This window comes from Rattus rattus, chromosome 3 (genome assembly GCF_011064425.1).
Source record: "Rattus rattus isolate New Zealand chromosome 3, Rrattus_CSIRO_v1, whole genome shotgun sequence".
Classification (NCBI taxonomy): Eukaryota; Metazoa; Chordata; class Mammalia; order Rodentia; family Muridae; genus Rattus; species Rattus rattus.
This window is the reverse complement of record NC_046156.1, coordinates 129,982,229-130,006,547: the sequence shown is the minus strand read 5'-3', so window position 1 is coordinate 130,006,547 and position 24,319 is coordinate 129,982,229. Positions and strand designations below refer to the sequence as shown.

General features: G+C 36.6%; 1 protein-coding gene across 1 annotated transcript in view; it reads right to left on the bottom strand.

The window, feature by feature from the left end:
- Nucleotides 1-24,319, bottom strand: part of Naaladl2 (N-acetylated alpha-linked acidic dipeptidase like 2) — an 890,024-nt gene that overhangs the window by 465,810 nt on the left and 399,895 nt on the right. The window contains exon 5 of the mRNA XM_032898601.1: nucleotides 4,197-4,347. Coding sequence (XP_032754492.1) covers nucleotides 4,197-4,347 — 151 coding nt within the window. The remainder of the gene's footprint in view (nucleotides 1-4,196; nucleotides 4,348-24,319) is intronic.

Genomic DNA, 24,319 nt, shown 5'->3' with positions numbered 1-24,319 from the left:
ACACCTGCTGAAGTCTTGTCACAAGTCACAGTGATTGTCTGATTCTTTCAGTAGCGCTGGCTGGCAGGGCTGATGCTGAGCAGACAGCAAGTACATAAACAGCACACAGACCCACTGAATTGTAACACTGGGAATATTAAATAAACTATGCCTTCTGACACACTTCAGTAGAGTAAAACCACTGAAAATAACTTCCTCTCAAGAATTAAAAAAAAAAGATAACATGGAGCAAAGAATGGTTACATGTACAGAGAGGGACACAGATAAAACATTTAAAAAGATAGAGTCCCAGAAGCACAATATACAGTTACACAAGAGTAAGTCAAGATGAAAGTAATAGCTTGGATTTCAATGGCGTAGTAGGTAAAATTTTTGATATAGTGTTATTTGAAAGCAACAGTAAAATTAAATATAAAAAACAATTTAAAATGCAGAAGACAGATTATTACAATATAGGTACAACAAGAAACTCTTTCTGGTCCAGGAACTATGCTGGATTTGCCTTTCATGCAGCCTTAATACTTGGTTTCTTCAATATGATTCAATAAAGAACAGACAACTTCCACTTCCTACTTTTTCTGGAATGGATGTACCCCATAGCTTTCTAGTTCTTTTTAATACAAGGTAAGTGCAATGTAGTTAGGTCTCAAATTCCCCATTTTGCTAAGGATAATAGAATTATTGATCATCTGCCTCAGTTTCCCAACTGCTGGCAATACAATTTCTCCCCCAAATTCTCATACTCCTTCTCCTCTGAGAGGATGGAGAACCTTCAGTATTCCCCCACCATAGCACATAAGTCTCTAAGGGACCAGGCTCATCCTGTCTCGCTGTGGCCAGACCTGGCAGTCCAACTAGAAGAACATGACATGATAAATTACATCATTAACTAGATACTTTAATTTAGTATTTTAACTTTTGGTATCCATAGAATTGTGTTTTGAGTGATAGAGTACATATGAGAAATCTTACAATGCACTAAGAAGAAGATATATATTCTGTGAATAATGACCAGTGATAACTGCTTTTACATTTTTTTGAAGGAGCAGTCATTAGATTATAGTTTGAGATTAACTAGAGGACGAACACCATCCAGGTCATCACTTATGGTCCCGGAAGAGATTGTTTACTCAGTCACATTGACTTTGTATCAGTAGCCTGCTGAGAGCCAGATATGCCCTGAAATTCAGAATGCCACGTCAGAATCCTGATTGATGTAGAGAGAGCAAATATGAAAGGCCCGATGCTGAGGGAGCACTAGCACTGGGTCACAGGGTTCAGAGCACTGGCCCCACTGGTCCAATTTGGACCTGGCAGATGAGGTACAATAAAGCTTCTCTGGCTCAGTGCTTCTCGAAGTTGAGTTGCTTCCGTCACCAGCAGAGTGAGTTTGAATACAGATGGATGGCTCCCTCCTTCAAAGTTCCCATTTAAGTCTGACTTGGAACTCAAGGATTTCCATTTCCTTAAAACTACCTTGGGAGAGACACAGCGGAGCAGCATAATCTTCTTTTTACTGTCAAGAAAATGAAGCTCAGAGCCCTCAGTATGCTGGATGTTTCCGAAAGATTGTTTTTGTTCAAGTGATGACCTCAAGACACTCTTCTCTGAACCACATGCGGACATGCTGTTTAGAAACTACTTCTTCCCTGCTCTGATTCAGTAAGATTCAGGAACTACTTGGCTGGGCAATGAAGCTTAGTAAGCAGCAATTCCTTATATGGAATCCCGGCGTTTCATTTCAGCAATTCATTTGAAATGTTTGGAGGAATAGTTCCAAAGTCTTGACTTACAATCACCCAGTTGAAGTGATTGCATTGGACAAATCACACTCAGTGAGTGTGATTTATTTGTTGGGGATTTGGGGTGTGCTGTGCAGGTGTGGGTCCATAGGACAATTGGTGGCACTCAACTCCCCCTCCTCCAAGTGGGTTCTGGAAATTAGAGTCAGAGGGCTGAATTTGGTGGTAAGCATCTTTGGTCTATATGCCGTCTTCTCCTTCTGTCTCAGAACTCAGAAATGATGACACAGTCCTTAACTATAAGGTCATAGGATTACATAAATGGCTCTAGTGTCATTTGACTTTATTCAAATTTTCTGGAAAATTCTGAATTATGCTTAAGGTATTAAGGAATATGTAAACCAAAGAAGAATTCTAGACTAGCAGCCATTGATACAGCCACAAGAGTGACACTGAGTGGATACTGGACTGTTCGTTTTAATTTGTATACATTATAAATAAAACCAAAAGCAAGACAATACTTTTTGAATTTTTGTTTGTCCTACTTCTTTGGAGATTAATCCCCTTTAAAACACAGTTACCATTCATTGATAAATGATTTTAAATTAGTTCTGATGGTGGTTTGCAATGACAGTGTTGCCATGTATCATATCAGGTACTTGGGTTTTTTGCTGTACAATTATTTGTTTATTTACAAATTCACCTCCTGAAATTTACTCTCCATACTGCCAAAATCAAAATACATACAGAGAATTATTCTAAACAAATAAACAAACAACAAAATAATGAAACCTGAAACTGTGAGAGAAAGATAGTGAGCAAATTTAGGGAAGAAGAAAATCTACTCATTGGAATCACAGATAGAATCCACTACTGTTACAACCTTTCCCATTCCTGTCTACTATATTGAGCTTTATATGGAAAAAAGGAGGCATTCTGTCTACTGGTATTATGCTTGCAAAAGAAATTTTTGTTTAGTACTGTTTAAATGGCATGGAGAAACTTTGTAGATAATATTGTTCATCTTTGGATCTAAAAACTCCAACATTATAAATAATTATACTATCAATAATTATTCAGTGTTTCACTTTGTTAGAATATAGGCAGAACTTTCCACCTTTATTCCAAATGGATTCTAAGCTGAGTGGTGGCTCATACCAGCAATCCAAAGGTTTAAGAAGCAGAAAATGGTGATTATTACAATATGAGGCTAGCCTGGGCAAGGAAGGAAGTTCAAGAACAGCCTGTCTAAAGGAATCCTAGAAATGTCAAATCATTTGGCACATAGTCCTGTGATTATTATAGCAGACGAGAATCATTGAACATTTCTCAAATTGGGTGGAGAAGTTAAAGGAAAAGAAGGTGTTTTATGTTTGGTGGCATTGCCACTCAGGGTGATCACAACAGAGAAAACTGATAAGCACAAAAATGAGGGAGGGACCTGGGGTTGCATCATGGGAATAAAGAAACATCAACAATAGGTTTTTTTTGATGGACACTATAAAGGGGATGAAATCGCTTCAGTGTTTCTCCAGAAGGTATGGCTACAATTACTTAACAAGCTCACTCGGAATTAGTGTCAAGAGTACAAAAAATGTGTTATTCTGAGAATATTACCACATGGAGAAAATTAAAGAACATGCAATTAAATGTAAACGTGATTTCAAGATTGAAGGCAGCACTACAACAACAAAGACCAATGAAAGAATTGAAGATAGCTTGAAAAGTCTGTAATTGATAAGTGAAACTATAAAAATGTTATTTAAATTGCCTTCATAATTATAGAAGGGCCACAAAAATAAGATTAGACAATGGTGGGTAAAAAAAAATACAGATTGTGTACATACCTTGGGGACACTGAATTGCTGTGGTCATTGCGTTGTCATTGCCCTGAGAGGCTGTTAAAGAGCTACTCCCTCAGCCTAATTCTATGGACAGAATATATGCCAATGATTCACTAGGCAGAATTATAAGAATTTTACAGGCATCTGCCATAACTACAGTTGTCCTGCTCATGTCTCACGTTCCCCATTGTGGTGAACATGGCATTCCCAAATATAGAAGAATGCTTAAGAGAAGGATAGTATCTTAAAGCACATAGAAATGGGGCAATCCAAGGAAACTTCATCATAAATTCATACTTTCTAGTATCTTCTCCCACTGCTATTCAACTTAACATAACATAGCCTTAAACACTGGACAAACAAGAGTTAAAGGTATTTGCTTGTTCATATATATAAATATAAATTGATCAGTAATAACGTATGTTTGTTATAAGTCCATAGCATGCATCACTGAAATGGCAACCTACTACAGATTTTTAAAAATTGGTTTATTCCAACAGGTTATTAAAAAGTGAATGTATGAAGCACTTAGACTTATTCCATGTAGTATCCATTGAATAAATTAGATAGAATACACATACAAGTCAAATCTATAAAAGAGCAAGCTTACCATGACTAGGGTATCCAGGTGTAGAGGGGTCTCCTCCCGGATTCAGTGTCACCATAAAAGGTTCAGAGCTAAGGACCGCAGAGTCTCGTGCATCACAGGGATCAATGTAGAGAAGAGCACCTCCAAACCCAGCCTTCTCCAGTAAGGAAATCTACAGGGCAAACAACAGTTGACAGCATTATACACACTAGATACGCCTGCACTGCTGTGTCCTTATTGTTAGCAGATGGAATGACTCGTTCAATATTTAAGAGAAAATCACTCTGAATTTCTCTTTTCCTGAAATTTGAGATGTGTACTTTTCCCCTACTTTGCTTTTCATCATTGCAATAAACATCATGACCAAAAGGCAACTTGTAGAAGAGAAGTTTATTTCTCTAAGAGTTTCCCATCACTGAGGGATTTCAGGACAGGAATTTAAAACAGAAACCTAGAGGGAGGAATTGAAGAAGAGACTTTTGGAGAACACTACTTGCTGACTTTCTTTTGATGGCTTGCTCAGTTACAATTCTTATACAGCTCAGATCCTCCTGCCCAAGGATGGCAATGTCCACAGTGAGCACAGCTCTCCTTTACTGTTTGGCAACTAAGAAAATACCTCACAGATGTGCCCAAAGGCAAATCTTATGGAGACGATTCTTCAACTGAGATTCAAGTAAGTGTAGGTTTGGGTTAAGTCAACAAAAACTTACTATACTTATTCTTTGAAATTATCACATATGCATATAATGTATTTGTACGATATCTCCATAATCCTTCCAGCTCATTTTTTCATTCTCTGCCAAGTACATTTCCAAATTCATGTCCTTATTTTTTGTTTTGTTTTGATTTGATTTTAAATCACCTGCCCAGAGTACCCATATATACATGAGTTTAATCTCAGGCGAGCTTCTTTAGGACTCAACAACCACAGCTTCCAGGAGATCATAATACAGCAGTTCTGACCCATTTAGAGATACTCTTTCGCCCCAAGCCTCCCTGAACTCTGTCTATTCAAATAATTAAGTGTTTTCTGAGCCTTAGGGGAAGAGAGTATGTTATGAATGTTCTTCATTTAATTAGAGGACTTGACTACTCCCTTCTACCTCCTAGGCAACATTTGTATATTGTTTATGAATAATTTCTTCCTTTGCTAAAGACATCCACACTCTCTTTTTAAAAGTTGCCCAAAGATTTTCTACTGTTGGGAGGCTATCAGAGACTCCCCTATATAGAGTTCTGCTTTTATATGCATGGTGTTCTGCTTGTTCTTCTCTCTCTCCAGAACCAAAGCCACTCCAGTATGATGACGTACTTACTCCAGAGGCATGCCTCTCTTACCAACGGAAACTAGAAAACCTCTTCTCTTGCTCTTTGGGTAGTAGCTACTGTGATGAACCTTTCAAGATCCTCCATGACATTACTTATTTTGCATCCTCAGCCCTACCTGGGAGACGAGGAGTTAGAGCATTTCCAAACAACCTCATGAGAGGGTTTATTTTGAAAAATTCTTTCATGTCTGATCATTCTACAAAATATTTGAAAGCAGTCCCAGGGTACCTTCTTCAAGATGTTTGAGGTAAAGATTTACTCTGTTATGCAGAAGAGCACAATGGATAATTAATGGGAAAGATGAGTTTGACAATTTCCCATGTTCTGAATTATTTATCATGCTTAACTGATTTATTTTTGTGACATACCTTACTGGAACTTGATCTAATATGAATAACAATGATCACGACTGCTACTTTTATTTGTTTTCTTTCAGAGAGTAAAAGTAATTAGAAGTCATTCATGTAATGAAAGAGTAAGATTAACACCCTTATTGTGTGAGGTTGTTACTACTGATCCAAGGACCTGACTTAATACTTATATTTTACTTCCCAATTAACTTCACACACAGTTGTTTACTGAACTATGCACTAGACTAAGGACAGTCATTGTGACCTTAGGTGGGACCTGTATTGAGGGCAAAGATCAAGCTTATTCTCAAGTACTCGGGTTAATGATGCTGATCATTGAATGCCTAGCAGGCATGAGATAGTATTGCTACATAAACATTTCTATGGGGAGAACGATTTTGGCATAGCATCTATTCCTAAATAAAATGGAGCACAGAGAGAATATTTGGAATACTCAATGTATGGACTTACTATGAAAAAAACAAACCATGTAATCATACACACACACACACACACACACACACACACACACACACACACACACACACACACACACACATCCTAGTTTGGTTTCTGGGGCTGTGATAGAGAGGATGGCCAAAAAACAGCTTAAGGGGGGGAAAAGAATTTATTTGATCTGCAGGTTACAGTCCATCATTTAGGGAAACAATTAAAGGCAGGGACTTGAATCTGTAAACATCAAGGAACTCTGCTTACAGACTTTAAGACTTGTATTCAGCTACCCTTCTTATATATCTACGGCCGTTGGTACAACAGTGGGACCTATACATTTCCTGTGCCTCCTAAGTAGATCAACAACAACAAAAAAATTAAAAAATAAAATTAAAATGTTTGCAGACTTGATGTGTCCAAAATCTAATCTGAGGAAAACATCTCTTCCAAGTGTCTAAAATCAATAAACACCATTGGGCATCACACAAAGAAAATAACCTGTGAAAATGAAATAAAATTGCTGATATTTAATTTGTTTTATACTTCATAATTTTGATATAATTAACAATGGTTCATACTTTTTAATTAGAATATAGGAAACCTTCCACAGCAATCCACTCAGACAAGACAAACCTCTCTCTCTAACATTTTGATGTTCTATAGAAAGAAGGAAGAAACCTATTGGATGGGGAAGATAAATGGAAAAAGAATACATGTTTGAGAGATTCATACTTAGGGCTGACTGTCTCAAATTCTTACTACTGAAATACTGTTGAAAGGCTTTTATTGGAGAATATATGGGGGAACATAAACCTCTCTTATCAAACAATTGTTTTCTATGTTAAAATACTGTTTTGTTCATTAAATGATTTCAGTTAGTTAAGATTAAACTATGCATTATGTGTGTTCAGATTTTTGACACTGCAACATTATATAATCATTTGCAAAGTGTATGCTTGTGAATTGCACAACATGGTTATAAAAATTTGTAGCAAAATTTAATAATGTTTAAAGATTATGTTACTGTGTTATATCGGTCAGCAATTATAACTATCACAGGGCCCATATGAATGACAGACTAGTATCATTTAATAGTTTTTTTCATTACTTCTTAATAAATAATAAACATTTGTATATCTTGATGAGTTCTACATGATATTCATATCTATTTTTAGACTGAATAGATAATACTATATCAAGAAGGCATCATATGCTATTTAACCAACCCACTACACATAATTCTTAATTTTATATTGAAATAAATGGATTTTAAGATAAAATTCTGTATAATATCTATTTTGTAAAATACTGCAACATTTTGCACCTACATTGGAAAACCACCAATTAGTTATTCATGAAATTAAGAGTCACTGCACTAAGCTACTCATTGCAAGATAAAGATGAGACCAGAGAACAAATGTGACAGCCTCGAAGTGCTTGCCACAAGGTAAAGGTGTGCAAAGGAATATGGAAATAGAAGTTAGGTCACATTAGGGTTACCCTATAAAGACTCCAGTAGCAATGTATCTTAGAAAATGTATTCAGTTTCTCCCATTGTTTCATTATAGTTTATTTGGCTGCAGAAAATATCATGTGGTTATGTTGGCACCTATTGGAGAAGTTCAGGAAAGGTGAACCTTAACGGAGAAATTGCCTCGACTCGATTGGAATGTGAATATTTCTGAGGGACATTTTCTTGAAAATGAATGATGAGAAATTGCCTAGCACATTACGATTGGTACACACCTTGGGCAGATGGTTCTGAGTTGTATAAGAGAAAGCAAACTTTCTTCTAACTACTGGTCAAGAAGGAATTCTTCAAAAATGATTTCTCTGATTAAAAACACATTAAATTATTTTATGATTCAATTTCTCAGAATATAATATTTTGGTACTTAATTATAGGTTAATATCCCATTGAGAATATTAAAATAGTATCAATATAATGCATTAAAATATTTGTGAGCATCCATATGCATCCTTTCTTCTCATTCAGATATAATTTGATAAAATACTATGAAACACTATTTTTCAAAACATTCGTACTTTTATACTCTAAACTTTGAGGCTTATCGCTTCACATAAGACTATTTATTATATAATCATAAGTTTAAGACATTGTTTTCATGGAGCTATCAGCATTGTACTTATTCTGGAAGTATTTGTACTGTAAATGATTCAATCAGTAGTTTATTTCAAGAAGAGAAGTTAACTGCTGTATACAGTTACTGAATGTTTATTCAAAATATCCATAATGTTTATTCAAAATCATATATATACTTGAAATTATACTTTCCATTAAAATAGGAATAAAAACCTCGACTTCACATAATTTCACACTTTTATTTAACACAAGAGCCCATTGTACTAGACGGTGCTAAATACTTAGTCCTGTGACAAGAGGGCCCCTTCCTGTATTCAAGAGACAAGGCAAGTCAACTGCTTGAAAGTTCTTGCCTGATTTTCACATTACCACATTATGACTAACGTTCCTAGAATCTAGAGGAGTCACTAAGGAGTTCCTTAGTTTTTCTGAGACACATTCATTTTGGTATATGAGATGTCATAGTTACTTTTCATATTATTGTGACTAATTAGTGGAGGAGTGCATATACCATTTAGTAGTGGCAGCGATTGGTTTTAATGCTGTCTCAATTCAATCCAGTTCCCAAAGACTGAGAGTCTCTGTCCCTAGTGGGATTTGACTGGTAATAAAGAATTTCCATAGAGCCAAGAGCTTGGCAGGCAGACTGAGGCAGGACCTGGAGACTTGCTCAGGCTAGGAAATGGGGGAGAGGAAGCAGAGAATGCCATGATTTAGAGAGAGACTGATCAGACTGAGTGCTGCAGAAGGAAAATTATCTGTAATGTGGGTGAGAAGGAATACAGACCCCCCCAGAAAGGATGCTCATAAGCATCTTGGGCAGCAAAGACTAGTAGCCACCAAGAAGGAACTGGGGCAACAAAGATAAAATATAAAATTAGAGGGTATCGAGCTAGGATGACAGGAGAGAAATGTGTGCTAGCTACAGGGAGGATTTAGAACTGCCAGCTTTCCAGATAGTCAAGGTGTATTAAAATTAACTGGTGTGTGTGTGTGTGTGTGTGTGTGTGTGTGTGTGTGTGTGTGTGTGTCTTTCATTTTCGAATCCAGATAGCTCCTGGGCAGGTGTGAGCATGTTATTTGCTGGGAGTCAAAGTGGAGTAGCTAAACTTGCTGTAACACAATGGAAACTTGAGAGAGCTGATCACATGACATCCAAAATTATGAAACAGGCAATGAGGAATGCATGTGATTGGCTCATTCTTTGTTTTATAGTAGAGATCATAGCCCAGGGAATGGTTCCACCCAGAGTGGGCTGGTCTTTCCAACTCAATTATCTAAATCTGTATAATATTTCAGAGGCATGCATGAGCAGAGAACTATCTTCCAGATAATTTCAACTCTTATCAAGTTTACTTTTAAGAGGAACCATCCACACAGAGATTTCACCTTGTTAAATCTACATCATATCTTCTCTGCTATATTCCTGTCACTGCAAAACCGAAACCCACATTTCAAAATATACAGCATTACCAAAAATAAAGTACCATTGTATTGTGTTCTTATTTCTAAAAATTAAAATGTGTTTGGAGAAAAACATTAACAAGAACAAATTTCTGACCAACTTGGAAAGAGATCCATATAACTTCAAATTATTTACTTAGTAGCTTGTGCAGTAAGTGAAAATTTTTTTCTACTTTGTCAGAGGAGTTGAGCACCTGAATATTTTACTTTACTTCTCGACTAATAAATGATTGCATGAATAAATCTTTCACATGTATCCATCATATACATACTGCAATCATCCTACAGAAATGTTATTGTATTCTATTGTTCACACACCGAGACTGAAAAGCTCATGCAACATATTTTGTTGTGGAATTTGCAAACATTGTCACAGTGTGACTGTAAGTATTAAGCCAGATTGCTTTTAAAATTTAGAAATCAAAACATTTAATTAAATGTGTTACATTCTCTCCTTATCACTCTTTAAAGTACAAATTAAAAATAATGTTGTCTTGGTTTTATTTCTGTCTTGTTATTGAAGAGTCGAGACAGACTGGTGGAAATTCCTCTAGAAGGCTTTAATATTATTATTTTTGTCTTGCTGACAATTTCTTATACATGAATATATTGGGCCATTTCAAGGTTCCTTATTCTCCCATACATCATATCATGAACCACACTTACATATTTCTTGTTGTTTACAGTATATAATCAATTGCCAAAAATTCAAATGCCAAAAACATGGCAGTACCAGTAAAAGTCAGGTGCTAGTTGCAAAGCCTAGACCCAGGTATTATATTTTTGAGAATAGTAGTTGATATTTGAGAATGTTCTGACCTAGGTCTCCATTCAGTGCTTTAAATAAGTAGATTCTGGATATGGAATTATGTATACTTATTAGATACCAAGGGAAGATTCAGACAAAGAAATTCAAATCCAAAGACACACAAAAAAAGTTTCTGTTACTTCTTATACTTCTGTTTTTTTTTTTTTTTACAACCTCATCTTTCATTTTCCAGTTGTTATTTTGTTTCTTCAGTGTCCAGTAAGAAAGTATCAGTGGAATTCAGCAGCTGATGTACTTATCTACTACTGAGGACTCAGCTACTTAGTTCTAATCAACTCAGCCATCATGACCAACTTTTGGATTGATGCATGCTACCCTTGATCTTTTGATTTTCCTTGCACAAAATTCAATGTACTTCTAGAATGCGGTAGTCATTGTGAGCATCAAAAGGAGGTGGTTCTGTTTTCCAGCCTTCAACACCTTCCCAGCATCGGTACAGCATTAGGAATAACATTTGGGTATTTATAATTACTACAGCTTTTTGAGCCCTCATATGGAAAACATGACCATAAAAGAAAAAAAAAACAACTACAGTTTATCATAGTGACTGACTTGCTGTTTCAAGCTGATTGGGGTCCCTTAAAAACCCATACATTAAAAAACCCCATACATTAAAGTCCTCATCCTCAGCACATATTAAGATACAACTAATATTGGAGATAGCACCGTGGACAAGGGGGGTAATATTGATAAATGCCAAATGCATGGACACTAGTCACAAAGGACTAACTTCCTAATAAGGTAGAAGTGCCTGGAGAGATTGCATTGTTAACAACGTGTCTTTTGCACAAGTCTGAGGATCCAACTGGGAAGCAACTAAAGAAGTTAGGTGTAGTGGCATAAGTTTCTAATCCTAATTTTAGGTCAGAGGACACAGTTTGATTCCTAAGGTTATTAGCCAGCCACCTTAGTGTCATAGAAAGCATTAGAACCAGTTGAAACATTCTTCAAAATAAATATGGGAGGATTCCCAGGAATAACATCATATTGTCCCCTTGCTTCCATAGGTTTATACACCTTCCTTGGCACCAACCACACACATACACAAACACACAGGTACCTGCACACACTCACATACAGGCAACTGAATACATGCATATACAACACACACATACAAACATCATCATCATCACCATCACCATCACCATCACTATCACCACCACCACCACCACCACCACCACCACCACCACCACCACCACCACCACCACCATCATCATCATCATCATCATCATCATCATCATCATCATCATAATCATCAAAGATTGGGAGCAGTGCAAAAGCTTTTATGGGGACAGAAAAATGAGAGCCAATTGAAAGCTAAAAGGAGAAACCTCAGGAAAAAAATAGCACATGTCAATACTTTGGATGTGAAATGTTCTGAGAAAACTAATTTCAATTCTTTATATAATCCAATCTGTGGCATTTTGTTATAATCACCACTCAATCCCCTAATAAAAAAGGAACAAACCCACATAAGGAAGTATCAGATAAACTGACAAGGACTTAGGAACACAGGTGTAGTTATCATCCTGAGTCAGTTGGATAAAACATGATTTGTTTACTACACATCTGCTGTGGGCCAGGTGCTGATTTTAAGTCATTAATTGATTTATTTTCAGATCATTTGAATTCTCATTATATAGCTCCTAAAACTGTGGGTACTGAAGATTTGGCCAAGAACTGAAGGTACTATGTGGTCATGTTGGAGATTAAACTGGAGTTTCTCTGATTCAAGTCTGGACATTTTCTATTGCAGCACATCTAAATTTGCTAGGGTTTATTTTTAAGGTGTTTTGTTTTACTTTGTTTTGCTTTTGTTTGTTTTATTTTATTTTTTGTTTTTGTTTTTGCTTTTGCTTTGATTTCCAGCTTTGCATTTGTGGGAGTCATTTGGAAAGAAGGAATCTCAACTAAGAAAATCCATGTACCTGATTAGTCTGTGAGAAAGCCCCTAGAATATTTTCTTGATTGATAGATAACTAATGTGGAAATGCCTGGCTCATTGTGGATGGTGACACCTGTGGCCTGATAGTTCTGGGTGCTACAAGGATACAAACTGAGAAAGCCACTCAGAGCAAGTCAGGAAACATAGCTCCTTTTTGGCCTCTGCATCACCTCTTGTTTCCAGGCTTCTGGGATTCAGCCCTGATTCCCATCTGTGAGGCACTACAACTGTGCTCAGAAAAATATCCTTTGTCCCGAGATTGTTATCACAACCAATGAAACCCCAACTAAGACAATGCATTGCTTTGAATTATACACTCACCATTTAAACAGACATTGGCTGAAGGGTAAGTTTCTAAGGTAACAGATTGTCTCTGCTACAAGACATTTTCTAATAAGACACTTCTGTCAGTATTGTGAGAATTATATGTTTGTCTGAGTAGACTGTTAAAATAAACAACCTCAATTTTATAAATGTTCTGGTGTGGAGATGAATACATATTAAAAAACTCACTAAGATTTTGTAAATTCCTGACCATAGTAACATAAATATAATTATTTTAAAACACACAAGCTGGTTCCAGTGATACATGCCTGTAATCTCATAGAGTAATTGGAGATGGAAATATGAGGACCCCCCTCCCTCCACAGCATAGTGGAAACTCAGTTTGGGCTATGGGAGACTCTCTCAAAACTCTCTCAAAATATTGAGTATGGTGGCAGAGGCAGGAGGATCTCTGTAAGTTTGAGGTTTACATGGGCTATATACTGAGTTCTAGGCCAGCCAAAGCTGCATAGTGATCCTGTCTCAGAAAACAAAACAAAACAAAATATCCAACCACTTCAGAATAAAATAAATGAATGTTCATAATGGCCTTATTTGTGAAAGCCAGAAGCTGATAACAACTGAGATGCCCCACAACAGAAGAATGGATACAGAAAATGTGGCTCTTTTATACAATGGAGTATTACTTGCCTATTAAGAACAAGAATATCCTGAGTTTCGTAGGAAAGTGGGATGGAACTAGAAAATCATTCTGATTGAAGTAAACTTAGATCCATGTATATACATGCACGGTATGCGCTCACTAATAAGTGGATATTAGCCAAAAAGTACAGAATACCCAGGATACAATCCACAGAACTCAAGAAGGTTAACAGGCTGAAGGGCCTCAAGTGAGGATGCCTCAACCCCACTTGTGAGGGAGAAGAAAGCAATGACTGAGGGCAGAGGGAGGGAGGGACCTGGGTGGAAGAAGGGGAAGGGAGGGGAAAAAGGGGAACATGATCAGGTATTAGGGGTGGAGAGGATAGCACTGAAGTCTTGAGAGGCAGCAGAAAGAATGGAAACAGGCAACCTTGAGAGGACGGAGTGGGAGGATTGGGCTCTAGAATGTACCAGAGTTCTGAGGTGAGAGACTCTCAGGACACAAAGGAAAGCACCTTGGGTGAAATGTACTATCGTGGGGAGAGGGAACTTGTAGAACTCACCTCCAGTAGAAAGATAGGGCATCAAGAGGAGGAATGGGGTTGCCATCCCACAGTCAAAAGTTCTGACCCAAAATTGTTTCTGTGTAAAAGAACTGCAGGGACAAAATAGGAGAAGGGACTGAGGGAAAGGAGGTTGAGAGTCAGGTCCAAATTGGGATACTGTTCAAGGGGAGGCTCTAAGGTGTAACACTGTCACTGATGCTACTGTGTGCTTACAGACGGGAGCCTAGCATGACTGCCCTTGAGAGGCCCAACAAACAGTTCACTGAGACAGACACAGATACTTAGACCCAACCAATGGACACAAGTCAGGGATCCTGTGGTAGAATTAAGGAAAGGCTGGAAGAAGTTGAGGAGGAGGGTGACTCTATAGGAAGATCTGCAGTCTCAACTAACCTGGACCTACAAGAACCCCCAGACACTGAGCCCCTGAAACATACAGCAGAGGACTGCCTGGTCTGGCCTCGGTGAGAGAAGATGCACTGAGCTCTTAGATCTTGAGTCCCCAGGGAGTAGAGGGGTCTGGTGGGGCGGGGGTGTCGGGGTGGAAACATCCTGTTGGAGAAGGGAGATGAGGTATGAAATGAGGAACAGCCAGAGGGCAGACTTCAGGGAGGATAACGACTGGACTGTAAACCTAACAATGCAAAAATAAATAAAACAGTATAAATCTTATATCACATAGTAATTTTCATACATGCAAATTAAATAGTTCTAGGTAGGTAAAGACCTAAAAAGATATAAATAGCATGCAGTCCCACGTAAGTGGCTATTTTTACCACAAGAGCTCATGGCTCCCATTTCATTACAAAAGTTCTTGTGCTTGTTATTCTCACTGGCAGACAAGCATTTGTCCGTTCCTTGTGTATTGTATTGTGAAGATGACATTAAATCGGTCTGCAGAGTCTCACATGCTTTGTTATGTTTCCGAATAAACTCACTTCTTTGTTATCTAGAAAATGATGATTAAGGTAAGACAATTTACTGCAATCAGACAAACTGTGCCCAAGGATGATCACATGGTTCTTTTTTTTTTTTTAAATCACTTCACACCTTAACTTGTCATTTCAAATAGCTGTGTGTGATACATACAGAGTTGTTTCAATAATTCCTGTGACATTAACAAGAAGTGATGCCTGCTCTTCTAGGGGAGATAGTGTGGAGTCATTGCACAGTGAATCTTACTGCAGGGTTCTGAAACACACAAAAGGTTTTAAATTTGTATCCTTCTAATTTGAGAGGGGGAAAAAGGAGATGGCGGGAGGAATAGTGCCAGGGGGGAAGGAAGAGGGCAAGGAGGTATCCCTAGGTATTTATATTTTATTCCACGATATCAGATTACCTTATTGGAGCTTCAGACTCACTCGGAGTACTATTAACTCAAAAGTGAAGCAGAGGTGGCCTAATGGTCACCACACACATGGCATGCATTCACGGATAAGTGGATATTAGCCCAAAAGCTTGAATTCCCCAATGATTCCATTCACAGACCACATGAAGCTCAAGAAGAAGAGCTGCCAATGTGAGGATGCTTCCTTTTTAGAAGGGGGAAAAATATTCATAGGAGGAAATATGGAGACAAAATTTGGAGCAGAGTCTGAAGGCAAGGCTATCTAGAACGTGCCCCCCCCAGGGGATCTAGCCCATATATATACAGCTACCAAACCCAGACAATATGCCTGATACCAAGAAGTACATGCTGACAGGAGCCTGATATAACTGTCTCCTGAGAGACACAGCCAGAGCATGACAAATACAGAGACAGATGCTCCCAGCCAATCATTGAACTGAGAATGGGTTCCACACTGGTGGAGTTAGAGAAAGGATTGAATGAGCTGAAGGAGTTTGCAACCCCATAAGAAAAGCAAGACAAACCAACCAGCTCCCAGGAACTAAACCACCATGCTAAGAGTACACATGGACAGACCCATGTCTCCAGCTGCATATGTAGCAGAGGATCGCCTTGTTGGGCACCAATGGGAGGAAAAGCCCTTGGTCCTGCCAAGGTTGGACATAACCTGCCCCATCCAGTGAGGGGAATGTCAGGGTGGGGAGGCTGGAAGGGTTGGGTGGATGGGTAGGGGAACACCCTTATAAAAGAAACAGGAGGGGAGATAGGATAGGAGGTTTATGAACAGGAAACTGGGAATGGGGATAACATTTGAAATGTAAATAAAATAAATAAAATCCAATTTAAAAAAAAAAGCTGTTAAATAAAAAACATTCTGGGTCCGCAATGAAAATACATGAAAGATTACATGGTTCTTCATTTAGTGCTTGAAAATTTACATTTAGTTCTTCCAGGTGTATTTAAGGAATACTTTAAATTAAATATCTACATTAGTCAAAACAATGAAGAATGTGGAGAAATTCAAAGGTTGCCACTGACCCCAACTGTCTCCTTTCTCCTCTATGTATCTTCCTCCCTCTCTCTAAAGGCTTCTCCCCAATATTTTGGTCAGTTTACTCGCATCTCTCTATTTCTCTCTTTAATGTACCAATCCCAGCTAACCTGTGAATGGTCATTTTTTACATTTCTGATTTCTGCAGTTGCTCAGGGATATGCAGTTACATTTGAATATTTGAAGCTACACGCTTCCTAAAGCCGCCACAAAATTAGCTACTGGTTATGTTTACTGACACAAATAATCTTCTGATGTGTTGACGAATATTACATAATTTTATTTACTTTGTATACGAATCAACTCTCTTCTATAACTGGAATACAAAGTAGAGTTCTATTTCATGTAGAAAAGATCTCTAGTTGTTCTATGCATACGGGCAATGGACAATATTTTTCTCTTCTTGTATTTTTTTTTTTTTTACCATCATGGATTTTATGAAGATAAAAGGCATGGTATTGATCTGCCAGTCACACAAAATTACCAACAAGTCTAAAGGAAATAATGAGCCTGAAGGATTTTACACACGAAAAAGTGTTATCTGAATATGTGCGCACGCGCACGTGTGTGTGTGTGTGTGTGTGTTTGTGTGTGTGTGTTGTGTGTCTGTGCATGAGTGTGTGCATGTGTGTGTGTTCTTTAATTTATCTTAGTGGTGATAATAAAGAAAGAAAAAGAGAAAAGATTGTTAGTTAATGGGAATGCAATTTTTTTCCAATGATCTGATTAGGAGCCTGTGGCAGGAGAAGAAAAAATTAATATGGGACAAAACATGTCAAGAGTGTGTGTGCTGATATTTCCACAAGTAGATGTTCATATGGAGCTGCTTAACCACCATCACCAGTGCACACGGTCATGTCTGTTTCTCTTTCCATGCAAAACTGGAAGGAAGAACCACTATTCTCCAGGTCTCCCAAATCATATTAAATAAAAAAAGATAAAAATATTTTATTTACCACTTCAGCTCTTATCTTTTAAACCAGTGTAATAACTTTTCATATTTATCTTGCTGATCAGTAAAATACTATTTTAGTTGCAATATCTTTTATTTTCCTACACTTTAAAACAGTGCATTACCAAAAAAAAAATCTATTTGACCTTCTCTCAAAATTAAGACATTTCATTACATAGGGTGAGGGAGAAGATTTGAACAGGTAACAGACATTATTCCTTGTGCACATTCTCAATGATTTTACTCACATGACCACAACTCATCCTTAACTTTCCATAGGTTGCAAATTTCCAAGTGAGCTTCATGGAAATGAGTTAGAATATGAAGAATCTCAATATCACCTTTTCGATGTCGGCTAATGGGAATGATCATTGTTTATGGAGGAAGTGCCTGTGTCTATGCATCCCTTTCTGGACATTAATGTTAGTTTTCATCTTCCTAGCCCTAAAGAGCTTTTGACTTTTGTGGTCACTATGATTTTTTAGGGAAATGAAATCAGTTATTTCCATGACATTTTTTTTTAAATTTAAATAGTAAAGTTTATTTTTAAAAACTAAGAGAGTTAAAGTGTTCTTGATTCTGATTTTGTTTTTGATGATAATATTACCTGTTAAATCATGGTGGATTGTCCATCACAAGTATCTAGGGACACAGTCTAAACAATTCGTTCAATAGTCCCTAGGGACTGAGCCATCCATTACAAGACTGCTGTCCCTACCATGACTCTGGTTCCAGGTCTGCATTAAGATAGGATTCTAGATATAGAGAACATTCAGTTTAATGTCTAGGTGTACAGAAATAAGAAGAATAAGTATAGCTCAGGTTACGATAGCATGTTTATTTGAAAACGAATGTAATTTGTTATAGAAAGGCAGCGATTGTAAATGAAAACCTCAGAAACAGAACATTGTGAGATGTTTATATATTAACTATACTACTCATTCTCCACAGTATGCTTAAGAATCATAATACAAATTAAATGGCTACTTTGTTGCTAGACGTTGCTTAGCAGGGATAAGAAATTCACTATGTTAAGTTCTAATTAAAAAATGAAATTGAATTGTAGTTCTCTGGAAACAAGAGCTGGTCAGACTCAATAAGTTTTACTTAATTTAAGAAAAAAAAATTAAACTGCTAAGAGACAAAGACAAAATGCACACATTGTTAAAGAAAGGCATGCGTCCCAGCCTTCAGTAATGTGTAGGCTTTCAAATACTGGCCACTGGCTATAAATTCTATAGTTTGACGATTATCAAAAGAGTGTCCTCCAGACAAAGCAGGACTAATAAATTCACAGAGACTGCGGCAGCACACACAGGGCCGGCACATGCAGGCACAGTCATCCATGCCTAAACGAAAAGCTATCTGGAATTGTACTCACTTACAAAGAAAGAAGCAGACTCCAATAGAGTCTCACTGGGTATATTAACCACACTTCAGAGTCCACTGCATGCCCAGTGGTAGATGGCCAACACAAAACAAACTCAATGCTAGTTTTATAGATCTTTTAATTCTTATTTTTTGTGTTGACATTTTTATATTACTTATCTTTTCCATGCACATTATTGCTTTTAATGCTGTGGTTTTTATGTATGTTTCTTTATGCTTTTCTGTTTGTTTTTTTTTTAAATCCTGGTTGACTTGGGCTTTTGTTTCTTTGCTTTTGTTTGTTTTAATTGTCTGTTTGTTTACTAGAGAGAGAGAGAGAGAGAAAGAGAGAGAGAGAGAGAGAGAGAAGGAATGATGTGTGGAACTAGATATGTGGGAGGATCAGGGAATGGGTGGAGAAGGAGAAGCCATGATCAGAATAACTGGTATCATATTTTACAAAAAAAATTTAAAACAGTTGAAAATACGATACTTTTCTCATTAAGAATATTCACAGATACTTTTCTCATTAAGAATATTTATATAATATGTATTCTACCTAGAGCTGTACCATATAAACTTATTTATTCCTTATATTTTAATAGAGATATAAAAACATGAAGAGGGTATGAATGTGAAGAACAGAATATAACAGAGAGTGAAGGGAGGAGAAAGAAAGGAGGAAATAATTTAATTAATGTCTAATTTCAAAAATAAAGGCAATAATTTTGAAAGACAATTATTCTTTGTAATGGTTTACTTTTTAATTGAACTTTTAGATTAAATTATTGACTTGTAACATTTTATTATCAATGCCACTCTAGGATATTTTGAAACTACTCAGTTTTGCTTATTTTGTTTCTTCTTGGTTAAATGTTATTTTGTTCTACTAAAATTAGAAAAAAATCCAAGCAGTAAAATACTGTATTTTTCCAAGACTGTACATTTCTTTAGGATGGAAATTCAAACACTGGCTTACAAACAATTAAAAATATGGGGAAATGACCAGAATCTGAATTATGTCAGAGTAGAGAATGTGTTTGAGAGGAGCAAGGTCCATCATGACTGACTGCTCATGTCCCAGCATCTCCACTCTGTCAACCAGGATGTAGACTAAGCTCAGAAAAGCCCTATTGTCCACTCTTATAACAAAATAATAATTCACGTTTGGCAAGTAGACCCTGTGGAAATTAAGAGAAACAGGACAAAAGTGGGAGAAGAGAGAAATTGTATATATGGAAAAAAATGACCCACCCTAAAATGAATTATACTTGTAAGCACTAAGACAAAAAATTATGAGATTTATGCTTAAGTTCGATCCTTCAATGCTATTAAATTACAAAGGAGAACACTCACTGAGCAGCTGCATTCAAATCTCTCTGATACTTGGGTGCCTGGTGACCAGCTGCCAGAAGCCTTTGCCTGTGCGTGCAGTGGAGACAGCTGTCACAAAGCCCCTGTTTGTAGGTGTAATGTGACAAGCTCACTGAGCTCACAATGGTCCATGCTACGCGACCAGCAGCTACCAGCTCTTAACTGGAAAAGCAGTCTGACTAATTGCCAGAAGCTGCTGATACTTTAAATTCCATCTCCCTACGTGCAATGAAAAGCAATACATTGTGATGACACCCTGGGGCCCAGAGCAGCGTACACTTAGATAAGATGCAGAGCTTTTGTAGTTCATGTGTATTATTCATAGGAAAGAAGTCGAATTAAAAAATTAGAGAAAAACATACAAAACCAAGTAGCATTATTTTCCAGAAAAGAAGGAAATAAGTAAATAGAAACAAATGTGGGAGAAAAGCATATTATTGTAAAATCTTCACATCTGAAGAAAACGTGCACAGTGGCCTCCCTGCAAGCAAGTTTATCAACAGAGCTGGTGGTAAAGTTGAAGACTTCGTCATGTCAAGAAATGAAATACTTCTGAAGTCAGACCCTGTCCCTAGAGGCAAATCAGACAAAATGCCCAGCAGAGCAGCACATGGTCTGGCAGTTGTTGAGCAAACTCTGCCAGCTGATACGTTCTCGCTTCACTTGGAAGCTAAACAGGAGACTGCCAAGGGAAAGAACCTTTAAGAAAGCCATCAAGAGGCAGGGACAATGTCAAGTCAATGTAGAGGTTAGTAGAGACATTTGTCTCAATCACAAAAATGATGCCTGCGAAGAGGGCTCACAGAGATGGTTGTAAAAGACAGCTGCAGTTGAAGCATGTTTAGGTCATAAACATTGGGACACATAACTATCTGTAATTTTTCTAGAAAGGCAAAAACTTCAAAGGCAGACAAATTCCTTTTATACTTGGGCATGTGAAGATAAGAAGGCTGCTCACTAACATATTAGTCTGTAAGAACTCAGCATATCTTTATTTCTGACATCATCGGGGAGATGGTCTCTCATGTGTAAGGACCTGGCCAGATCCTAAGAACTTACTTACTGATCAGCAATCCACCTCAAACTCTTTATTTCTTTTGTTTCTTGAACATATAATGATATCCTTGTAACTAGAATAACAATTCTACTGTTAAATTTGGAGAAACTAAAATTATACACACACAAATATATATATATATATATATATATATATATATATATGGAGAGAGAGAGGGAGAGAGACAGAGACAGACAGAGACAGAGAGAGACAGAGAGACAGAGAGAAACAGAGAGAAAGACAGAGAGGAGGTAAACATGACAAAAGCAAAAGGAATGAACTATGAAAAGTGATCTAATGATGTAATGATGTTTTAGAAATACTTTCCCTATTCGCAGGATACAAAGTTTAAAATCTTCTAATATGAAGCCAAGTCCTTAGGGCTTTGAGCTTATGTGATTATGTATGTGGTGTTTGGCTGCTATTTTATCCTTAGAAACAAAGACCACTCAGTTCTTACAACCTGTCGGGCTTTTCAGTCAGACTTATTATTAATCACATTCTAAAAGCTTGCTTTAGGAGCACATTTTTAAGTAGTTTTCACAACTACCCACCATTCCAAAGTGGTAGCAGTAGTAAGAATTACAGCTGTCTTTACAAAACCATTAACCTTTCTACTTGGTCATGTTAAAGAGGTCTGTGTGTTGTCAGTATAACAAGCACAATGTGTACACACTAATCCTGTCACCCTAAGGGACCCACAATTGACTCATGGCACACACTCACGTATGATTCATAACCCCAGCATGCCTTTTGTTCTTTTTAATTTCCCTAGCACTTTTAACAATTCAAGTAATATAAAATAAAAGATTCTCCCGCCTTTCATATCATTCCAATCTTAATAAATACTAATATACATGGAATATATATTTGTCCCATATTTGAGGAATATCTACAGAGATTTTTTTATATGTACTCATTAACAGCATGAATGAGTTATTGTTTGTCATAAAATTAATCCAAGTATGTACCCAGCCACTGTCCATTTTTACCCATAGAAGCAAACAGGAATGATACAAAAGTAAAAGGCATGCCCATATGTTTTATTTTCTATTTATCTAATATAAAATTAATGGCACCACAAATCATATGTGGGAGGGTGCCATGAATCACTTGTGGTGTCCTCATGGTGACGGTTTTAATTTGTTCTGTCCACAAACTAACTCCATGGCTCACCATTTTCAGCAGTTAAAGTCATACTACATATTTGTTCAGTACTATAGTTGTCCTTTAACACTGCATTTTTATTAAGTAAACCTATATATGGGATGAATGAATGTGTGCCTTGTGGTTTTTTAAATTCTTTTTACTGTTAAAATATTTTAAGTAAAAAATGTCAGCAAACATTTACTATTATCAAGAGTGACTACTAGTTTGTAATTATGAGATTTTTTTATTATCTTCTTTCCTTATGGCAATATTTAATTTATTTCTCACTCTGATGAGCATTAACTAGCTTCTAGAGAGTGATTTGCCATTGGATATTATTTTTGAATAATATTTATTTATTAATTTATTTATTATCTCATATAATACTTTTCCATCCCTCTCTCCACCCAGTCCCCCTCCCCATCTTCCCTTTACCCCAGATCCACTCCTCTTTCAAATCCCTTCAGAAAAGAACAGGACTCCCAGGGATATCAAACAAAGATGACACAACAAGCAACAATAAGCCTAGGCAGGTACCTTCTTAGTAGGAGAAAAAGGGTCTCAAATCAAGAAAGAGAGCTGAGTTCCAACATTTACCCCTTTTTATCTTCCCTCCAAACTTTTGCATATACCCCTTTCATTTCTCTCTTTCAAATTCATGGTCTTCTTTCTCATTAATTATTATTAGATGCATATATGTATACATAAGACATATTAATATTCTTAAATATATCCTCAGTCTGTATGTTATCAGTATGTACACTGATCCCTCATCAAGGTAACCTTTGTAAAAGATAGAGATAAATGCAAGATATTACTAGCAATCAAAAGGCAGATTTGTGGAGGAGCCCAATTCCAGTGCAAAATGCTCCTGTAGTTAATTATTTTAAATTTATTAAGTTCTGTCTGGACATCATTAATTAAGTTGGATAAACAGTAGTAAAACTTAATTGTCTCAGAACTTATCCATTAACATATATAAGTAAGAAAAACAAATTTGCTTCTTTGAGTCACTATTATCCATCATTAACATACAATATAATTTTATTACCTCTCGTTTCTTATTTTTAATTCCTATGATATCATACAGAGCAAATTTTAATACTTTGAATTTGTAGTAGTAAATAGCATGGGACAGTAGACAAAAACGTTAAAGAATAATTAATTATATGAGAAGATTGAATTCTAAAATAATTATTGCTATTTAAAATGAAAATTTAATTATTCTCTGTAATTCTTAGTTCAAGCTTGATTACTGCTCTTTGTACCTCCATGATCAAATTTCTATGGTTTGTCTTCCTCAAGTGAATTTAACCGTGGATCTGGTTTCTGACCAGTCACTGGACAATCACAAGAGTATAGTTACATAATTAATGGTGTGTCTAGTTAAAAATAAAATAAAATAAATACAAGTGTATGTGTACCCATCTTGTATTTTTATTTCAATGCACATTCATAGGAAGGGACATCCGAGAGTCAGATTTGTAGTGAGCAATGTATAATTAATATGCAGTGGTGAATGTTATAGTTAGCTCTTGATGCCATTACCCCCTAAAAGGGGGATTATTTGTCCAGTAGAATTTCATCATTCATAGCTTGGGTTTTCATCATAGTAGTCATTTATCTTTCCTGAGTTCTATATTTTAGTAAGTACTTTTTCTTTTTTATTTTGTGCACTAAATTTCATCATATCAATAGATACACATCACAGTTAATTGAATGTATTTCAGCATTCACATTCATATGCAATGAATTTGAAATTTTTAACAATTGGAATCAACAGTACTTTAAGAAGTACTGTTTCCTATGTCAAATGCAAGTGATATGGCATTATCTTATTTAAATACACCATGAATAAACACACACAATATATAA